At 41.2% G+C, this 17,386-nt stretch overlaps 1 protein-coding gene across 20 annotated transcripts in view; it reads right to left on the reverse strand.

Moving 5' to 3' along the window:
* Nucleotides 1–1,534: 1,534 nt before the first annotated feature.
* The window catches only part of dst (dystonin), a 96,764-nt gene continuing 80,912 nt past the window's right edge, over nt 1,535–17,386 (reverse strand). For 9 of the 20 annotated variants that reach the window (XM_031841590.1, XM_031841583.1, XM_031841643.1 and 6 more), the window contains 26 exons: nt 17,130–17,285; nt 16,738–16,935; nt 15,994–16,122; nt 15,308–15,478; nt 14,050–14,205; nt 13,445–13,651; nt 13,138–13,257; nt 12,287–12,456; nt 12,015–12,174; nt 11,462–11,656; nt 11,250–11,378; nt 10,858–11,001; nt 10,476–10,664; nt 10,239–10,368; nt 9,889–10,052; nt 9,623–9,785; nt 9,385–9,539; nt 9,218–9,292; nt 9,002–9,019; nt 8,065–8,181; nt 6,439–6,556; nt 5,953–6,066; nt 4,382–4,572; nt 4,038–4,148; nt 3,352–3,478; nt 1,535–2,605 (listed from right to left, as the gene is read on the reverse strand). In XM_031841590.1, coding sequence (XP_031697450.1) covers nt 2,349–2,605; nt 3,352–3,478; nt 4,038–4,148; nt 4,382–4,572; nt 5,953–6,066; nt 6,439–6,556; nt 8,065–8,181; nt 9,002–9,019; nt 9,218–9,292; nt 9,385–9,539; nt 9,623–9,785; nt 9,889–10,052; nt 10,239–10,368; nt 10,476–10,664; nt 10,858–11,001; nt 11,250–11,378; nt 11,462–11,656; nt 12,015–12,174; nt 12,287–12,456; nt 13,138–13,257; nt 13,445–13,651; nt 14,050–14,205; nt 15,308–15,478; nt 15,994–16,122; nt 16,738–16,935; nt 17,130–17,285 — 3,864 coding nt within the window. In that variant the 3' untranslated portion in view covers nt 1,535–2,348. The remainder of the gene's footprint in view (nt 2,606–3,351; nt 3,479–4,037; nt 4,149–4,381; nt 4,573–5,952; nt 6,067–6,438; nt 6,557–8,064; nt 8,182–9,001; nt 9,020–9,217; nt 9,293–9,384; nt 9,540–9,622; nt 9,786–9,888; nt 10,053–10,238; nt 10,369–10,475; nt 10,665–10,857; nt 11,002–11,249; nt 11,379–11,461; nt 11,657–12,014; nt 12,175–12,286; nt 12,457–13,137; nt 13,258–13,444; nt 13,652–14,049; nt 14,206–15,307; nt 15,479–15,993; nt 16,123–16,737; nt 16,936–17,129; nt 17,286–17,386) is intronic. The other 11 variants (XM_031841691.1, XM_031841623.1, XM_031841683.1 and 8 more) reach the window with 7 other exon arrangements.

A 17,386-nucleotide genomic window follows, 5' to 3' on the forward strand; every position in this document is an offset into this window, starting at 1 on the left:
AATTATATAGATAATGACAGTGAGAGGACATGAGCTTCATTGGCCTTATATATAATATATTGAAATGTTTACTAAATGAGATGAGGCTGGTCTAGGACTCAACCTGAAGACAGAGCATCACAATCAGAGAGGAAGTTAGAAGCCATTGGTTCCTTGCTGGCAGGATTAAGGATCTTCTGACTGTAACCAGGAACTCAGGTGAGGTGTCTGGGAGGAGAATGCCACATTCCTGGGAAATCTGAACAAAAGTAACGGAACTACTGCAAAACCTGTAAAAAAACTATTGTTAATAAGAATCATCGTACATTCAGTAACGTTCTGTCAGTAATGTTGCTAGCCACATGAGGTAGCAAGCAGACATTAACTATTCAATAGTTTTCTTTATTTTGATGAGCATATCTGCCTTTAACAGTTGGAATTGCAGAGAGACAGGAAACAGAGGATCCCCCACATGTTGACAGTTCTGTATCTCATTGCATCGCCCTGTAGAACTGTCTAACTCACCGGGCCATGGCGTATCCAGGAGACAGAGGGATTCTGTGGTGAGTTCCACTGGGCTTTTGGTCCCGACATTAAAGGGACATCGACACTTGAGAGACTAAAAATGTACCTTTAGCCAAGCGATCATCTGTTCTGCCTGTTCATCAGAGATGTCAGACTCTGAGATCAGTCAGCAAATGTTAGGATTTAAGGAGGCTGATCCTATGAAGATAATGACAGCAGCAATGAATTTACAACAACTTAAAGTGAAAATGGTAAAAGGGTTATAGTCAGTGGTACTTCAGATGGGCAGAGGATCAAATTAAACTTGGTTCAGACAATGAAAAACGGTGTTCTTGCGCGTACCATGCCTCCTGGAAACAACGTTCGGTAAATAATGTATTATTAAAACATATATTATAACATGCAGCTCACATCTTGTATGACAGCACTGCAAAAGAGAATTGCCCTGCTCTAGTTAAAGATATTTAAAATGTTATTTATTTCATGCATAGTTCTCTCGCATCACTGATTACCAGGTGTTTTGTGGGAAATTTTACAGTTTCTTCTATAAACTCATGAATGCTCATAATTTTTATGTCTGTGCAGTTTTAATATATGTTCAGTTCCCCATTACGTCTGACACAACTCCTCTCTCTCTCCACGTGTCGAGACAATATCTTACTTTACTGTTTTTTCCTTACTCTGAGTTCTTCCAGCATCCTCTGCTCCTGTCTCTAAGGCAGCTGCTTCTGTTGAGTCTCCCTATTGTTAAGATATAGTATATATATATATATATATATATACTATATGAATATATATGCATGTATATTCATACTCATACAGATATTCATACATGTATAGATAGATAGATTAGTTTCCAAATATAAACAAGGATATTAGACATATCAAACACATCATATTATCAAAAACAATAGTATTGCCCGCATGAGAATAATGACATGCCTTTGCTATTATTACCCCCCAACCAACAGACTACTGCTAGCACGGCTAATAAAATGAGCTAAAACTCAAAGCAGAGAGGATTCTGTGGTCCACATTAGCCTCTGGTGGCTTTCTGCAAGCAGGTTTATTACAAAGTAATGTTACAGTGACAATTTCAGCTCTACCGAAATTAACCATACATTGACATGGATGCACAAGAGAATGTCTACATAGAGTGTCACCCCTTCAAGCACACACTACTGTGACGTGATCAAATGAAACAGGGACTGCAGCTGACAACAAACAAACAGGACTTAAAAGCTATATGATTACGGTGTTTCTGCTACTTGCCTTAAATAGTATTTTTCAAAGGTTTCTGCAGTGCTTACTGGGGTTTATTGTAGTATATTGCATTGCCCTTTAAATGCATGTTGGCAGTATATCATATCACTTAAATAGATAATTGCAGTGCCTCAAATGGTACCATGATGCACCATCTACTCCAAACATCAGCAAACATAAATCACAGTACATTCAGTAACTCTCAGAGCGCTATATCCCGCGTCTTGCCCTTCATTAGTGTTTTTAGAAATGTTAGCTAACCGTACAACATTCCCCGGTTTTCTAGTGTTCGTCAAACCTCTACAGGTTTTGCATCAATAGAATAAAATAAAATACAATAAAAACAATTTGAAATATTTCACAAAAAATTAAATACGTTAAAAACAAATGCACAAGGCCATTAACATTTCATTCTCACATAATATTAAACCATATTGCCTCTCAACAGAATATTTTACATCTTCGCAATGATTTAAATAACACTCAACACATTTGTAGTCTTTTAAGTTAGATGTCTCCAGTGTCCGTTACGTGTTTAGGGTGCAACTAGCTCCTGGGTTGTTTGTTTTCAAGGCCACTGACTATCGCTTGGATGCCTTGGCCAGTTTGCTTGTGGGAGTGGCTCTTCTCTGAGGAGTGGGGATCTTGGAGGGTTTTCCTCCGCGTTGACGGGACGTAGAACGCGGCGTCGCGCGGGTTGACTCCCCGACTGTTTCAGAAACGTCTGAGCACACGGACTGGATGTCTGAGATGTCAAAGTCAGAGGCGTCACTTCCTCTGCGACTGCTCCCTCTGCTTCCTGCTTTACTGCCAGGTCGGCTCGAATTTTTCCTTGGCTCTAGAAAGATAAAAGGATAATAATTAACAAACCACTAAGAATGAGCCTGATCAATAGAGGCATCAGTGTTTTGCCAACTGGCAGTTTGGCAGCACATTGTTACATCCAAACAAATATTGACAAATACATATCGATAAGCATCTTTTAGTATCAGTACATACTCAATTTCTTGTGGCTGCTTTTAATTTTCAGTTTTGTTCAGTTTTGTTTTAGGTTTGCCAACAAGCTAGCTATTAAAAAATCAATACTAGCTGTCAGAGGCGAATGTGTTGCCTTCTAGGTAAAGTAAGACATTCATTTGCAGCCACTATCATTACATCTGTAGCCTTTTAAATGGAAAATGGACTTGTTCTCGCATAGCGCCTTTCTAGTCCTAGGACCACTCAAACCCCTTGTACACTACATGTCATTCACCTATTCATACACTGATGGCAGGGGCTAACATGCAAGGTGCCACCTGCCCATCAGACTCACTAACATTCACACCCATCCACACACAATTTGGGATCGACATTGGATTGGAGAAGCCGGGAATCGAACCAGACACCTCAGATGCTTCACCAATCATTTTCTATAAACTAGAAATCCCTCCTTTAGACCCCTGAAAAGGTTATTGCAACCTCAACATTGTTTCCATTACCTTAATTCAAACATGTTGAAGGAGCTAAGAGTCTGCTCCAACAGAGAAAAAATTTACTTTCTTCAAAATGTGATGAAAAGAGTCACTAAAGTTGCTCTCTACTCACCACCTATCATCTGTGTCCTAGCTTTCAGTACGGCAGCGCTGATCAAGGTTCCCTCCTCACCAGACTGAAATCCTTTACCTGACAAGTACCCAGGAAGACGTAATTTGCTGCCTTGAACTGGAGTACTCTGCAAAAAACAGAACATTAATTACTTTGATTTGTAATCAATGGAAGTAAACTGCACAGAATAATGACACCGTTTGAGAAAACAGTATTTGTTACGTGCATAAATAGTTGTACCAGAAAGTAAGTTGTTGAGTTAGTTTCAAAAACCTTATTTTTGCAACAATGTAGGAATTTCAGTTAGCAGTTAGTATTTGAATTAAGGTATAAACCTGTAGTTAGAAAGTCATTACACAATCACACATGCATAAATCACATATAAAGTTGTTCATATTATAGTGGAAATAAAATGAGACAGACATGTTTGTCAAGCAAGAAGGAAAGAATAGTAATCAAAGGAGTTAGAGTTTATAGACCCAACTAAAGTCTCTTAACACATTTTGTTTTTCCACTGCAGATTAAAATTGGAAATCAGAAATATGTACCTCTAACAAATACACCTTTTACAATCTAGGTGCTCTATCTAGCCTTACTGGTGATGAATGTATTTTGATAGTTGTGCAGCAGATTTCAGTTGGGTCATAAATCTGAAGCGGCCCACATCATGTGGTGTATGACTATACCTCTGAGGATGAACCTTGGCTCCCAAAGGAGTCTGATGATTTAAGAGGAGTGGAGGGTTTGCTGTTTGTAAGCCAGGGCTTATCATAATTGCGGACAATGTGTTGGGGAGTCTGGGAAACAATGGCAAATCAAAAAAACACAGATATGGATTCACAAATCAAAAACTGCCACAAAGACTAGATGGAAGAAACACAAAAAATGAACAAGAACGTGATCAAAAAATTGGAATGTAAATGAAATATGGCATATATAAATAAGAGGAAAAGCATGACGGGGAGTGATCAATCCACAGTGGGACAGACAACGAGGTAACTGGCTCTCACGGCAGAGTAGAGCCTCTTACCTTGGGTGTGCTGGTCACCGCGGGGTTCGATGGGACTGCACAGCTCTGACTGGAGGTGGATCTGTTGGGAGAAGCTGCTCTGGATGACGGCCGAGATCTTCGGCCTCTGTAACGGAAGCTCGCCATCACCTGAGTGGTTCCCTCCGGGAGGATGAACTTCTCTCGCAGCTCCAAGTTGGTCCTGCCTTTAGCTAAGAAATGACAGTCCAAATGAGCCATATTAAATAAATACAACTGCTGGGATTACTTTTATTAGTCATTTTGTGTTGATGATGATGTGAGTTAACAATTTACTTTCCACTTTAAGTCCCTAATTTTCCATGAATAAATATGTAGTTTGGTATCAATTATGGGTAAAAGAGAATTTTCCTTCAAATAACTGATTATTCATTTATCATCATATTTCATATATTCATATTTTTTGTTTTGTATTGTATTCTTGGCTATGGAGAAATTTCAAAAAATGGCATTTTGGCAACTAATAGTCTTTGTAGGCCACACTAGGAATTAATAAGAATTAATTGGTTTGAAACCACATACTAACCTACTACTCATTAGTAAATAAATACATACCAAGTATGTAGTGTGCAGTACTTAAGTATGCAATTTCCAACAGCTGTTTTCTTTTAGCACCACATTACATAATTATTTCCAGGCAACTTCTAAAAAAACTTATTAGGGAAATATACACGATAAAGTGTTACCATAATGTGTTTTAAATAAATCAGAATATTTCAAGTGAATACAAATAAAAGATTCAAATACTGAATAAACAATGAAAACACAAGACTCATGCTGTGTCACATCTCAACCATACTGCTGCAACAGTAGTGGAATCAACTTTGTTTCTCAACCAGCAATACCTTTTTGGTTTGCTTGGACTGCTAAACAAACGGTGAACAGATTCAAACAAATCAAAGTGAGCACAAACACTCCCACACCCAAACGGCCCAAACGAACAGAATTACAAAACCAAGAATAACATAATCTACACACAGTGAAACCAAACAGACCTCGCACCAGATGTGTCAAAAAACCAACTGGCTGACATGCAGATTTAATCACTAAGACACACTGTCAAACAAAGTAAACAGTGCTATGAATACTGTTTCAGTTTTGTTGTGTGTGTGTGTGTGTGTGTGTGTGTGTGTGTGTGTGTTATATAGAGACAACTTTATAATTTTCCCCAATGACGACGTTAATTCAGTTTTATATTTACGGGTGATATATTCGGCTAAGCATCTCCAGAACCTCTCATTGGGTTTCATTTGTTTGATTGTCAAGCAAACCTGAAAACTGCAAAAGAAGCTCGGCTGAGAACCGTCGCATGCTAACGGATACAAAAAAGGCTCATTTGGCGCTTCAAGTCCCAAAATATTGCCTTAGAGAAAGTGACATCGGGTGATGTGACTCACACAAAACAACTGCATGCATGAAAACCAGCCGGAGCTCAATGACAGTTGATTGAGAGTGAAGCCGGTGCAGGAGGATGCCATTCACGATGAGCGCTCACACACAGCTATGGCACACCAACACAAGCAGTATACACTCGGATGTGCAGACACACATACCACAGGTGGGTTCATGGAGCAAGGTGAGATAGTTTGAGATTTGCCAACCTATAGGAGACTGAGTAATTGAAGAGTTTGATTCCGAGCGCAACATTTTGCTTCCGTGGTGATGAACTAGAAGAAATGATATCACGTTCAGCAGGAGGAAGGTTTAGCAGGAAATACAGAAGTTGATCATTAATACAGAAGACAGCAGAAACAAGCAGAGTACAGAGAGCGTTTTCACCTGACGTTAACAGAGAGAGGATTGTCTCATGCTGGTCTACATATGTAGGCGGGGATCAGTAATTGTACCTTGACTTTGCTAAAAATAATAATAAAACGAATTCAATAATAAAACTAAAAAAATCTGCCAACAGTGCCGTGTTATTTCACTCCAGCTGTTGCAATGTTCTAGTTATTCTACACAACTGGATGTGTGCACTTTTCAGTATTTCCTCTATTAGTCCTGCATTATGACTTGTTGTGGTGAACTTTTGATCTTACCTCTACAGGGGTCGTTCTTCACCAGGAACTCATCCAGAGCCATCCAGCCTCCTCCAACCCGCACCATCACAGTGCTGCGTAAAATGCGTACTAAGCGAAGCTGCTGAGAGTCTCCAAACTACAGCGGGGGGGAAGGAAAACAGAGAGGGGACGTGTGAAAACCTTTGTATGACCTTTGTATGAACACTCACTGCAGGTGGAAAGCTGTGCAACACTGGAAACCAGACTGGTTTGGAGAATCACATTTATTCCAATAATCTTTGTTTTGGGAATTTAAACTTAAATCAAAATTGTCCATGCGAAAATCAAACAGCCATCAAAGATGTCTTTTGTCCACTTCAGCTCTGATTTCCTTTTCATGTTGCACAGATTCACACAAACAGGATTATGACACAAGATATATACAGTATATATATTCAGTTTCATTCTCAAAGACACAAATTACACAATGGTCAATCCAACTGGTTTTCTTCTAGTATGCTGCGCTGGTGGTTGTGTGATTAAAATGTATCGTTAGTAAATTACTACACGAGTCCATTAATTCTACATGAGTTCATGCTAAATTGATTGTTTTATTTTGTCATACCTAACATTTACTCATACGTACAGTCATTTGACTCATTTATCGTCATCACACAGTTTTTGTAAAGCTAATTGGACTTCAACATTTGAGACACAGATATTTCACGGTCAAATAATTGAATTATTGTTACTCTGAAAGAGCAGAATCAGCCCTAGAACCGCAGTATCAGTCAGGCTCTACATTTATATCTGTTACAGTTTATAGCAAACTGAACGTGAAGTCCTGTATGCTGCACAGTATTTACAGCAGTTACAAAAACTTGTTGGTATAGCAGTGGACCTTTTTTTCATTTGAATAATTTCAGCTAATGTGTGGTTTCTGGTTGTGATGTCTGACTTTATTCCGACAGCATCTAGCTTCAGTTTGCTTCCACCACTGCAGGTTGAGCCTGTGAAAAAAGCATTAACTGAAGGCACATTATTTTACCACCAGAAGGCACTAGAGTATAACAATTAGCCTTCGTCATACCAACCACAGATACCAAACATGAGAACAATAAGCATGTTATGGATGTGAATGGTTCAAGGTTTATGAGGTGATGGACAGAAGTCAGCCAGTTGGATATGACCATGAGGATTAGCATGAAGACATAATTCACACAGGACAATCACAGCCGCATGCTTTCTGTCAAAAAAAAAAACAATTCCACATCATGAATCAAGCGGACAAATAGCAATCTCCTGCAATCCAGCACTTTGTTGCACTGTCTAACGACAACGACTCAAATGCTCAGGATGCATTGACACTGATGCAGATCCAATGCAGCTAGCTCCAATGACACACCGAGTAACAACATGAGGGATGGGTCAAATCATTCCCGTCTAATTCACCACAGTGTGACACGCAGACATGAGCAAACAATGATGAGCCTTCCGCTAAGTGCCTATTATCTTATGATGTCTCTTCAACTGGTAAAACAAAATCTTGTATGATTATTATAATGATTGAATGCCACTGGTGATTTAAGTGATCAAATACATTAAATGTGATGATGATCTGGAGGAAAAAGAGGCACAAGAAACATCTTAAGAATAACCATTTACCAGAATACAGCTTTCCAAAACGGCAACGTGTAGGTGGGGGGTAAGATTTTGACTTTCTCTGTTTGCTATTGTCTCATCGCCGATTAAGGAGTCATGTAAGCAGTGAACCAGACCAAACTGTCAAAAGAATTATTTCAATTCATTGTTGTGTGACACATCAATACAAACTAGTTCATACAACACTAATGCCCCTATCCCCTCTTACTAGCAACTCCCATTATTCATCTTAATCCAAACAAGCTACAGGAAGCATGTGGCATTTGAACACATTTCAGTAATGGATTTTAAACTGCAACATGCAATTTGTAGAGACATGTTAACTCATTAGGTCAAAAAAGCAAAAAGCAAAGTATTCATTAAAATCACCAACTATGAAAGTAAATGAATAAAACAGTGTCAGAAACACAAAAGTATGTCAGCCAATGTAGAGATAAATCATTCCCATGAAAAGCCAAAGGCAAGCACACAGAAAGCATTATTTTTCACGCTGCCCAGCAGATGAATTTATGCCCATGGACTAATAAAAAATATGGGCTGAAATGGTTTTGACTTGTAATATTGTATTTTCTGAAACTCAAAAGCAGATGTATACTAGACTATGTTTCACCTGGATTGTCTTATTTTATAACAAAACAAAAACATCAGAATAATCTAAATGCAAGAATTACATAAAACTTAAACACATTTAATTCTTCTTCCATGACTGACTTTAAATAACATTTTATATTAGACTGAAAACACATCTTAGGCCAGAGGTTTCTTATGGATTAAATCTGACGGCCATAGATCGTTATTTCTACTTCTGAGTTTCAGTCTGTAAACATCAGCCAGGAATCTAGGCAGAGAGTGTTAATTGAAAAGCAAACATGGTAAATGAAAAAGGCTCGATAAGGCACAGAAGAGAGGGGTAAAAACAGAAGAGGCCTTTCATATGTACCTGGTTTCCAAGGTAGAACTGGTGATGTGAGGAACAATAAAAAATATGGAACGGTTAGTTTTTTTACCATATATTGGCTTTTATTGACACTTTTTGCAGCACTTACCTTTCCGTAATATTGAGCTGCTAGTATTTAAAACATTTCACAATCATGGCATGGCTTGTATTTGTTGAAACAATTGCTCTTCATGAAATGTGTGATTAAAGTCCGCTTACCCGGTATTTGTTGGCACCAATTTGCTCCACTTGGAATCGTTTTGTACATTTGCATTTTGCCACTTGTCTCGTAACCTACAAACAGAGAAGATTTTATTGAAACACAATTCCCTAAATGTGTCTCTAGATTTAAATTTAGAAATTCTGGGCATGAGAGTTCGTATCACCTCATCTTCAATCTTGTCCGCATCTGTTAGCGGTTTGTAAGCATCCTTGTTGGGATGGAGAGCTGCCACAAACTCATAGTAGTCAATGTAGCCGTCACCGTCTCTGTCAAATATGTCGGCTACAGCGCTCATCTCCAGACGACTGGTGGGGAATTCTATTGAAGAGCCATTGAAGTGGTACAAAATGAGCATTTTGCAGGCTGGTGTACATGCTGTTTGTATGTTGAATGACACTTACTGGAGGAGAGGATGCCCTCTATGAACTCCTGCCGGGTCACCTTGCCATCTTGATCTTTGTCAATGCGGCGGAAAAAGTCCATGACACGAGACTTTTTATGGTTCATCCAGCGCATGTAGCGCTTCCGCCACACATCAAAGTCAAAGTTGGCAAATTCCTTCAACTGCACAGAAACATAGAGGGTCATATGAGCACAGATTTGCAGAAAAAAAGTGCTTGTAGTCATACTGAGAGCAGGCGTGTGTAAAACCTGAGTGCTTGATTACCTCCTCGAGTCTGTCCAAGGCATCATTGAGCTTCCTCCGTCTGTCCAAAGCCAGCAGCCACACGTGCTGCCACTTGGTGACTAGCAGGTTAACCCGCGGGTTCTTGGTTTCAATGGGAGGTTGTGTTGCTGACGCATACATCGTCTGTGTGGGAGAACGTTTTCCTGCAGGTGAAAGACAAAAACCAGTGAGTGTACTCTCACCATGTAATCAGGAGGAATAGATTAGGAATGACATCATTCCAGGTGCTACAATGAACAAAATGAGGATGTCGCGTCACCCTGCAGTGACTTAACACCGGCCAGATGGCTCAGGTCACGCTCTGTGAGGGGTATTAATGGGATACATACTTCCAGTTCTTCCTTTGTCGAGCACAGGGATGTGAGAGTGGATTGGGGGCTCCACAGCAGCCTTCCTTTTGTGTGTCTTGGTGATTTTGTCAACATCTGGTTGCTTCCTGGTCATTTCCTCCATGAATGCCTGCAGGGAAAAAGCAACAATGCTTCCAGTGTGATTCATGTACACTTACTGCCAACGTCTACAAAAATATATTCATAAAATCAAACCATTTAAATAATTGTTTTTACCTGGTGTTCTGCTATGAGGCCTTTGACCTCTTCGAGCTCCTGCGGCAGCTGCTCTTTGTCCTTATCGTTGAGGTTGGTCTCAGCCCACTGCAGCCAGGTCAGCAGATTCTCCAGCAGGTCCTGAGTGGCCAACAGCTCAGTGAGGGCTGTGGCCAGTCGCTGCTGGTGCTGCCTGGCCCAAGCCTGCACCTGTAACAGTAACATTACACACGTTACTCATACTACAGAGAGACTAAGCTATTGATGTTGTGTGATGATGCACACACATGCCACCACAAAGCTAAAAATTTAGGGATGTGTGCTAAAAATCGTATCCAAATTGTGTAATTGTGCTCTGTCATACCTATAGGTATGAAAGGCATGCATACAGCTGTGAACTGACCTCTTCAAGCCGGGCTTTAATGATGGTGTTCCAGTGTTTGATGGTTGTGATAGAGTCTGGATGGCAGATGACCAGAATAGCCTCCCCCATACTGGTTGCTTTATTTAGAGCCGCTCGCTTTTCCTCCAGTTTCTTCATGAACTCCTTCAGGGTAGCAAATGGGAACGAGATTAGATTTTCAACTGGATTTTCTTCAGCAAAGATAAAATAAAACGAAAGATGAGTTGGCATCTCCTTGCAGACATGATAATAACTGTTAACTCAAGTAAAAGACAAAAAAAAATGCCAGCATGTTACATTTCATTATTTAAACAGACAAAACTGTCTAAATGTGAAATATATACTTAACATTTTACTTAAGATAAAACATTATAAATATTTGCAATGCTTGCCTTGTGTTGTTCGATTAGGGTCTGCAGAGCCTCCTCATCGTCAGGCAGGCTGCCATGGAACCGCAGACTCTGCTCTGCCTCAGCCAGCCACTCCAGCAGGATATGAACCGTGGAGTGAAACTCCTCAGCCTGCAGCCAGAGGAAACAGATCAGTCAGGCTCCCAGAGTCAGTTTACCTTCTATCTGATGACTGTATGGGGCTGACACAGTACCTGACACAGGGCCTGCTCCAGCCGGGCCTGTTTGGACACCGAGAGGTTGCACACCGTCTCCCAGCGAGTGCTCAGCTCCTGCATCTGGGCTTTGACCCACGACGAGTCATCGTGACTGCTCTCGATCAGCTCCTTGGCTGAGCGTTTGAGGGCCTGAACGCTTACTGTTCTCTTTCCCAACTCCTTCTGGAAAACCTGCAGCGACACAAACAACATACTCACTAGTTTAAGATTTGTGTAACAGCATTTTTACATCTTTGCTGGACTGTAAACTTCAGAACAGGGACTCTCAATGGAAAAGTACCACAATGCTAGCCCTTTCTGTTGCTTGGATTTATAGCCCAACCCTAGTATGGTTCAAGAGTCCTTTGTTACTATTGTGATGAGCAACAATCAGTGATGAAAAGAAAAGGGTGGTGTTAATACAGCAGTGAAACCTTCATGCTTTTGAAATTGGCTTTTGATGCCGCCACTAAGGACATTTTTTAACCAGTGTTCAACTAGCAGATCAACAAAGCCTTGTGTCATGCTGTGATGTGGTCTGGTTTCCTACCTTGTGGTTGTCTATCAGGTTGAGAACCAGATCTATGTCTCCGTGTACGGGCTGGTCCTCAGCCAGCTGAGGTTCCACTCTGTACAGCCAGTCAATGAGAGCCTGGAGAGCGTCTGTAAACTGGCCGGAGAACAACAGGGCCTCCTCAAGCTTGTTTTGTCTGCAGAAGAACACAAATCATTGACAGTGAATGGAGAATCTCACCGCACACAGTGTGATTAGTAGTTGACGGGGTAGAATACACTGACAAACGGGCAAAGATGTATCCTTACCTTTCAACTGACTTGCCGCAAACAGTGTCCCATTTGTCCCTCAGTTCACTCAGCATGTCGTCCAGCTTCTGGTTATCATCCCGAAGGGAGGTCTTGTCTTTCAGGGCCCGTCCTGTTCGAGTGGTGGTGTCATACACTGAGTGTTTGCTGCCCACAGCTTTTTGGAACTCCTGTGTGTGAGAAACACTGTCATCAAAAAGCTCCAACCTCCACACAATAAAGAAGTTACGCTTCATTAAGATAATGAACGAGCACACAATAGTCACATTTAGTAGACTGTTTTAAGTCTGTATCTTTAGACGCACAGGGCTACAGTGAGATGTTTTTTCCTGCTACTGTTGGCATGTCAGATAGTATCCTAATCCGTGTGTCTGTGTTTTGTGATTAAGAAGACCGTTTTCTGTGAGGGAACAAAAAAGGGGTCAAATCTCAAGAGCCACTGCTCCACAGAGATTAAAAGTATCCAAACACAGTGGCTCCTAATACATTTGGTCCATTCAGGGATTATGATAGGATTAGCACAGTACCCGCACATAACGCTGCAGAAACAACAAGATAGGACTGTGTAGTCTGTAACGCAAGCAAATGCACGACTAATGTACTGTACTCTGTTGAGACTGTAATTCCCATCAATACCTTTTGCTGTTGGATTCGTCTGCTTCCAACACTCATACATCACGCATTGAACATGGCAATTAAACAGCTGTCTCAATATTCTGACTTAAATAAAAAAGGTTTTGGATGCAGATGTTGTTTCTGTTAAATGAATGAAACACTGCTCTCAAAGGTCCCTGGTCATTTTAACTATCATTCTTTCCGCAGTGAAATGCGATAAGACGATGCTCAGTCACCTTGTGCTGCGACAGCTGCGTCTTGATTTTGTCTGGATCGTTGGCAATTTCCACTTCTGAGTCCAGAGTCTTCTCAGAGTCGTCCAACCACTCCATCAGTTTATTCCACGTTTCATGGAACTAACGAAGGATAAAGAAACAAACAAAGCATTTAAAAAATATATATATATTTATGGCTGAGTCCTAATACTAACGAAATGGCTATAATAAACTGCAGACAGAAGACGAAACAGGCTTAATATACTATTTCCAGAGCTTTCCAATGATAATAAAATGTCCTCACAGCAGTGAAACAAAGCCTTCAAACCTGTTTGGCCCTCTTCCTGGCGTCATCCAGCAAACGACCTCGCTCAACAGACCGCTGCACCAGCTTCTCCCAGCGGCCTTGCACGCTGAGCAGCAGGTTCTTGATCAGGACCACATCCTGTTTCTGGCTGAAGTACTTCAAATGTGTTCCTGTCTTGTCCAGTTCAATGATCTGTTCCCTGTGGGAGTTCACCTCTGTCACAAACATCTGCACAGTGCAGAGAGGAGAGAGACATTTTGGGTCTGGTGTTATAACATCAAAAGGGAGTACAGGCTTTTTAATTGACAGCAGAGGTAATGTAATTCATGTGACTGATGTGCTCGATGAGCTTCGTTCTAAATGACCAAACAGATGGAGTCATTAAGTCAATGTTGGCTGGATTGCAAAGCCGAATGGTGAATTAGTAAACAAAAACTGCTATTTCGTGTATGACACTGGCATAATTTATATTTTTTCACAGCAGATGGATTAAAGCATGTAGCTGCACCAAAACGCTTCTACTTAGCAACAACAGTAACAGCAATCAACCACAAACATAAAAAAAAAGTTTTATGTCATCATTGACTTCAGAGGCTGCGTCACCCTCCTCTCCATACAAACATTACCTTATGCTCATCTATCTGAAACATGATGGTGTCCAGTATGAGGGAGGCCGGGGAAACCATGTTCAGTGTCTGCTCCGCTTGGGTCAGCCAGTTGATGAAGTCCTGAAGAGAGTTGTGGAAATCCGTGGCCAGCGTCAACGCTTCTTCCAGTTTTACCTGTAGACACAACACATCATCAGGAGAGATGGACATAATCCTGTGGTCTTTCGTCTCTAAGCAGAGCTCCGTTATAACCTGTATCCTCCTGCTGAAAACAAACGGTGCGGTTGCCACAACACTAGATGAAGAGGAGGGGGAAAACAATTACATTTCACATTCATGCCGAACATGACCTCTATTTAAAGAGAGGAAGTTAACGTCTCTGGAGAGGCTGATGGTGGAGCAGAAAGGGAATGATGAGCTTTTAATTGAATGAGAGAAACATCCACAGTGACTCGATCGCTGGAAAACATCCACTGGCACAGGCTCATCACATGGCTGTAAATGCTGTGTTAACGATGTTAAAAACCTGATGAGAGTCATGGGTAATAATGCGTCTCTCTCATACTGTGGGTCATGTTGAGTCTTGCTAAATATGGAATTCAAATTCAATAGACAGTACTTATTCTATTATTTGATTAAACTCTACTCTGCTTGAGTAATGTGTTTTGGCCCACTAGACAAGAGAAGTGTCACATTTGCTGAAGAGAGTTTGGCCAGCAGCTGCAAGATTTACCCGACTTTGAATTCCTGGGAACGGGACCAAAGTAAATAGGAAACAAAAGCAAAATATTTCAGCAAACTCTCAAGCAGGCAGAGTGAGGAGCTCCATATCTGGAGTGAGACTGGTAATGGGACAAGAGCTTTATCTTTTTATTTATTGTAGCAACAAAAGTGAGAAAATGTTGTCGCAAAGGAATAACACATAAATAAGATGTCAAAAAGAGCAACATGATGAGTCTTTATCTTGGCTGAAATGTTAGCTTAGTTATATTATTTATCTTATGCACTTGTCAAGTGTTCACTGTGGCAACATATGAGACAGGACCACAGTTGTTCTCCAGTAAGTCACCTGCTGTGATCTACAGTGTAACGACATCCTGTGTGTCCGTCATGACACCATTCATTACCGGCACCGGGATTAGAGGCTTAGAAATACAGAGTCATGGCTCAAGTGTATGTCAGCGGTCGCTACTTGGCACCTAAAGCTGAGGTTGTGAGTCATTGAGCTCAAAGCAGCGTAGCTCAACCGTCCCAACCACAACTCTTTACTCCATACCTTTCTCTCAGCGGACTTCCCCTGCACAGCTTCCCACTTGTCCTGCAGGTTGGCGAGGTCCTGCTCCGTGTTGCTGTCTGGACCCTCGGGTGTTACGGCGAGCAGCTGTTGACCCTTGTTCATCAGCTCCTGATACAGCTCCTCCTTCACCTCGAAGGCAGAACACAACTCCTGCAAGACAACGAGAGACACGAGGGCATGCTTTCGTCAAACACACCGAAGTACCACTCTGCATTTGTTTTGGAAAGCTATGTGAACGTCTGCAGTGTCTGAAGTGTATGTGATGAATCTGTCACTGCACTTTATTTTTTATGTTAGTCCAAATCTAGTCCAAACATGGTGAGAGAATAAGACTCTCAGAGGCTTGTTCCCACCAGCAAACCCCTTTGTTTTTGGCTCCATATAATGTCACTACTGATGCTTCGTCAGGGAGAGATTGTTGTGAAAGTGATCCTCCATTAAAGAAAAGGAAAACACAGAAGGGTCTCATTCCTAAATTCATTATAGTCAGACATGGCTGAATCAATTTGACACACTTTTTGTGATCTTCTGTATGGGAAATGCAAGTAGTGTATTTTGCAATGTCATTTAATTTTCACACTTCAGATAAAACACAGAAAAGACACCGTCGTCTCATTTACAAGCCTGCCATCTGTATGCGGCCTTTCATATTGTTAAACACATACCAGATGGGCGTTAAGCTGCTCCCGGGCCGTGTCTGGTAAGCCTCCCACAGCCTTTGATGCCAACAGCTGACGTTCTGTGTCTTTCAGCCATTGCTGCATATCTTCTATCTCACCATGGAAACCTTGGGCCTACAACACAATACAACCTGAGTCAGGACAAAAGGTGTCACACACACACTCATTGTTAGCAGCCTATGGCTCAGAGAGGAAGATGTCTGACTTATTAATTCCTTGGATTCATTCGGCTACCAAAAAGTGGCTATTCAGCAGTATCAATTAATAAGCCTGGAATGTAATGAAATGAAGCCTTTGATCAAAAATTAGAAAGTGTCGCTTTTATTTAAAATTAACTGTTAAGTTAACTGTTGTAAGTTAGCAAAAGAAACCTTCTTTGATTGGATTTTTTCTGATAAATACTCCTGTCTACCAAAACCCTGTCAACCTGGGACAGATTATGTGTTCTTGAAGATTCTTTTTAAACATTTCTTGCACCAAAATCTAAATCTAGGACATATTTCTGTTTCTCATATCCCCCCTCATATCAAAGCACCTCGCTAAAGGTCAAAGTTATAAATAGAAAGATAAAGAGGGGAGGGGGGCAGAAAAAAGAATCCCTCCTCCAAAAAGGAATTATGACTGACAACCTTACTTGCTCCCCTGGGAGAACAGAATCAATCACAAATGAATAAACACAAACAATGATAAGTAAGGACTATTAAGTGGTGGTGAAAATCCTTTTCATACTTGAAGCAGAGCGCTCTGTAGTTGTTGCTTCCTCTGTCCCGACTTCTCCAGGATGGCTTTCCATCGCTGGTTCAGGCTCTCCAGTTTGATCTGCAGACTAGAAGCTTCCTCTCCAGCGGTGGACTCCACCAGATCATTACCGGCCTTATTGACGGTCTCGACTGTTGCCTTGTGAGCCAACACATCATTCTGGAGAACCTGTAGAGATAAAGCAGCCATGAATAGCGAGATGTTGGGTGGATGGATTTGAAGGGGTAAAAGTTCATGTTGGGGCAGCATGATAGATCTACTGCTTCCTTTCTTTTCTAAAGCTAATCCCATGGTCATACAACGGCACCTTTGACTTCTGAAACGTGTGCATGGAGAAAAACCAAAATAAATTGTTGTCGTACATGATGCTTGGCGAGCTCTATCTCGACAGCTTTGGGGTCTCCTCCCGCCTTCCTCTGGTCATTGAGCAGCTCCTCTGTGTGGCTCATCCAGGCCAGCAGCTCGTCCAGTGCGTGCTGGAACTGGCCCAGTGCCAGAAGGCCTCCCTCCAGTTTGTGCTAGATTAATGACAGATTAAACCATTAGATATTGCAGCGCGTGAAAGCACGTGACATGCATACAATACAACATATTCCACAGCCTTTGATCCATTGGTGTC

The sequence above is a fragment of the Anarrhichthys ocellatus genome, unplaced genomic scaffold (genome assembly GCF_004355925.1).
Source record: "Anarrhichthys ocellatus isolate YVR2014 unplaced genomic scaffold, GSC_Weel_1.0 scaffold3, whole genome shotgun sequence".
NCBI lineage: Eukaryota > Metazoa > Chordata > Actinopteri > Perciformes > Anarhichadidae > Anarrhichthys > Anarrhichthys ocellatus.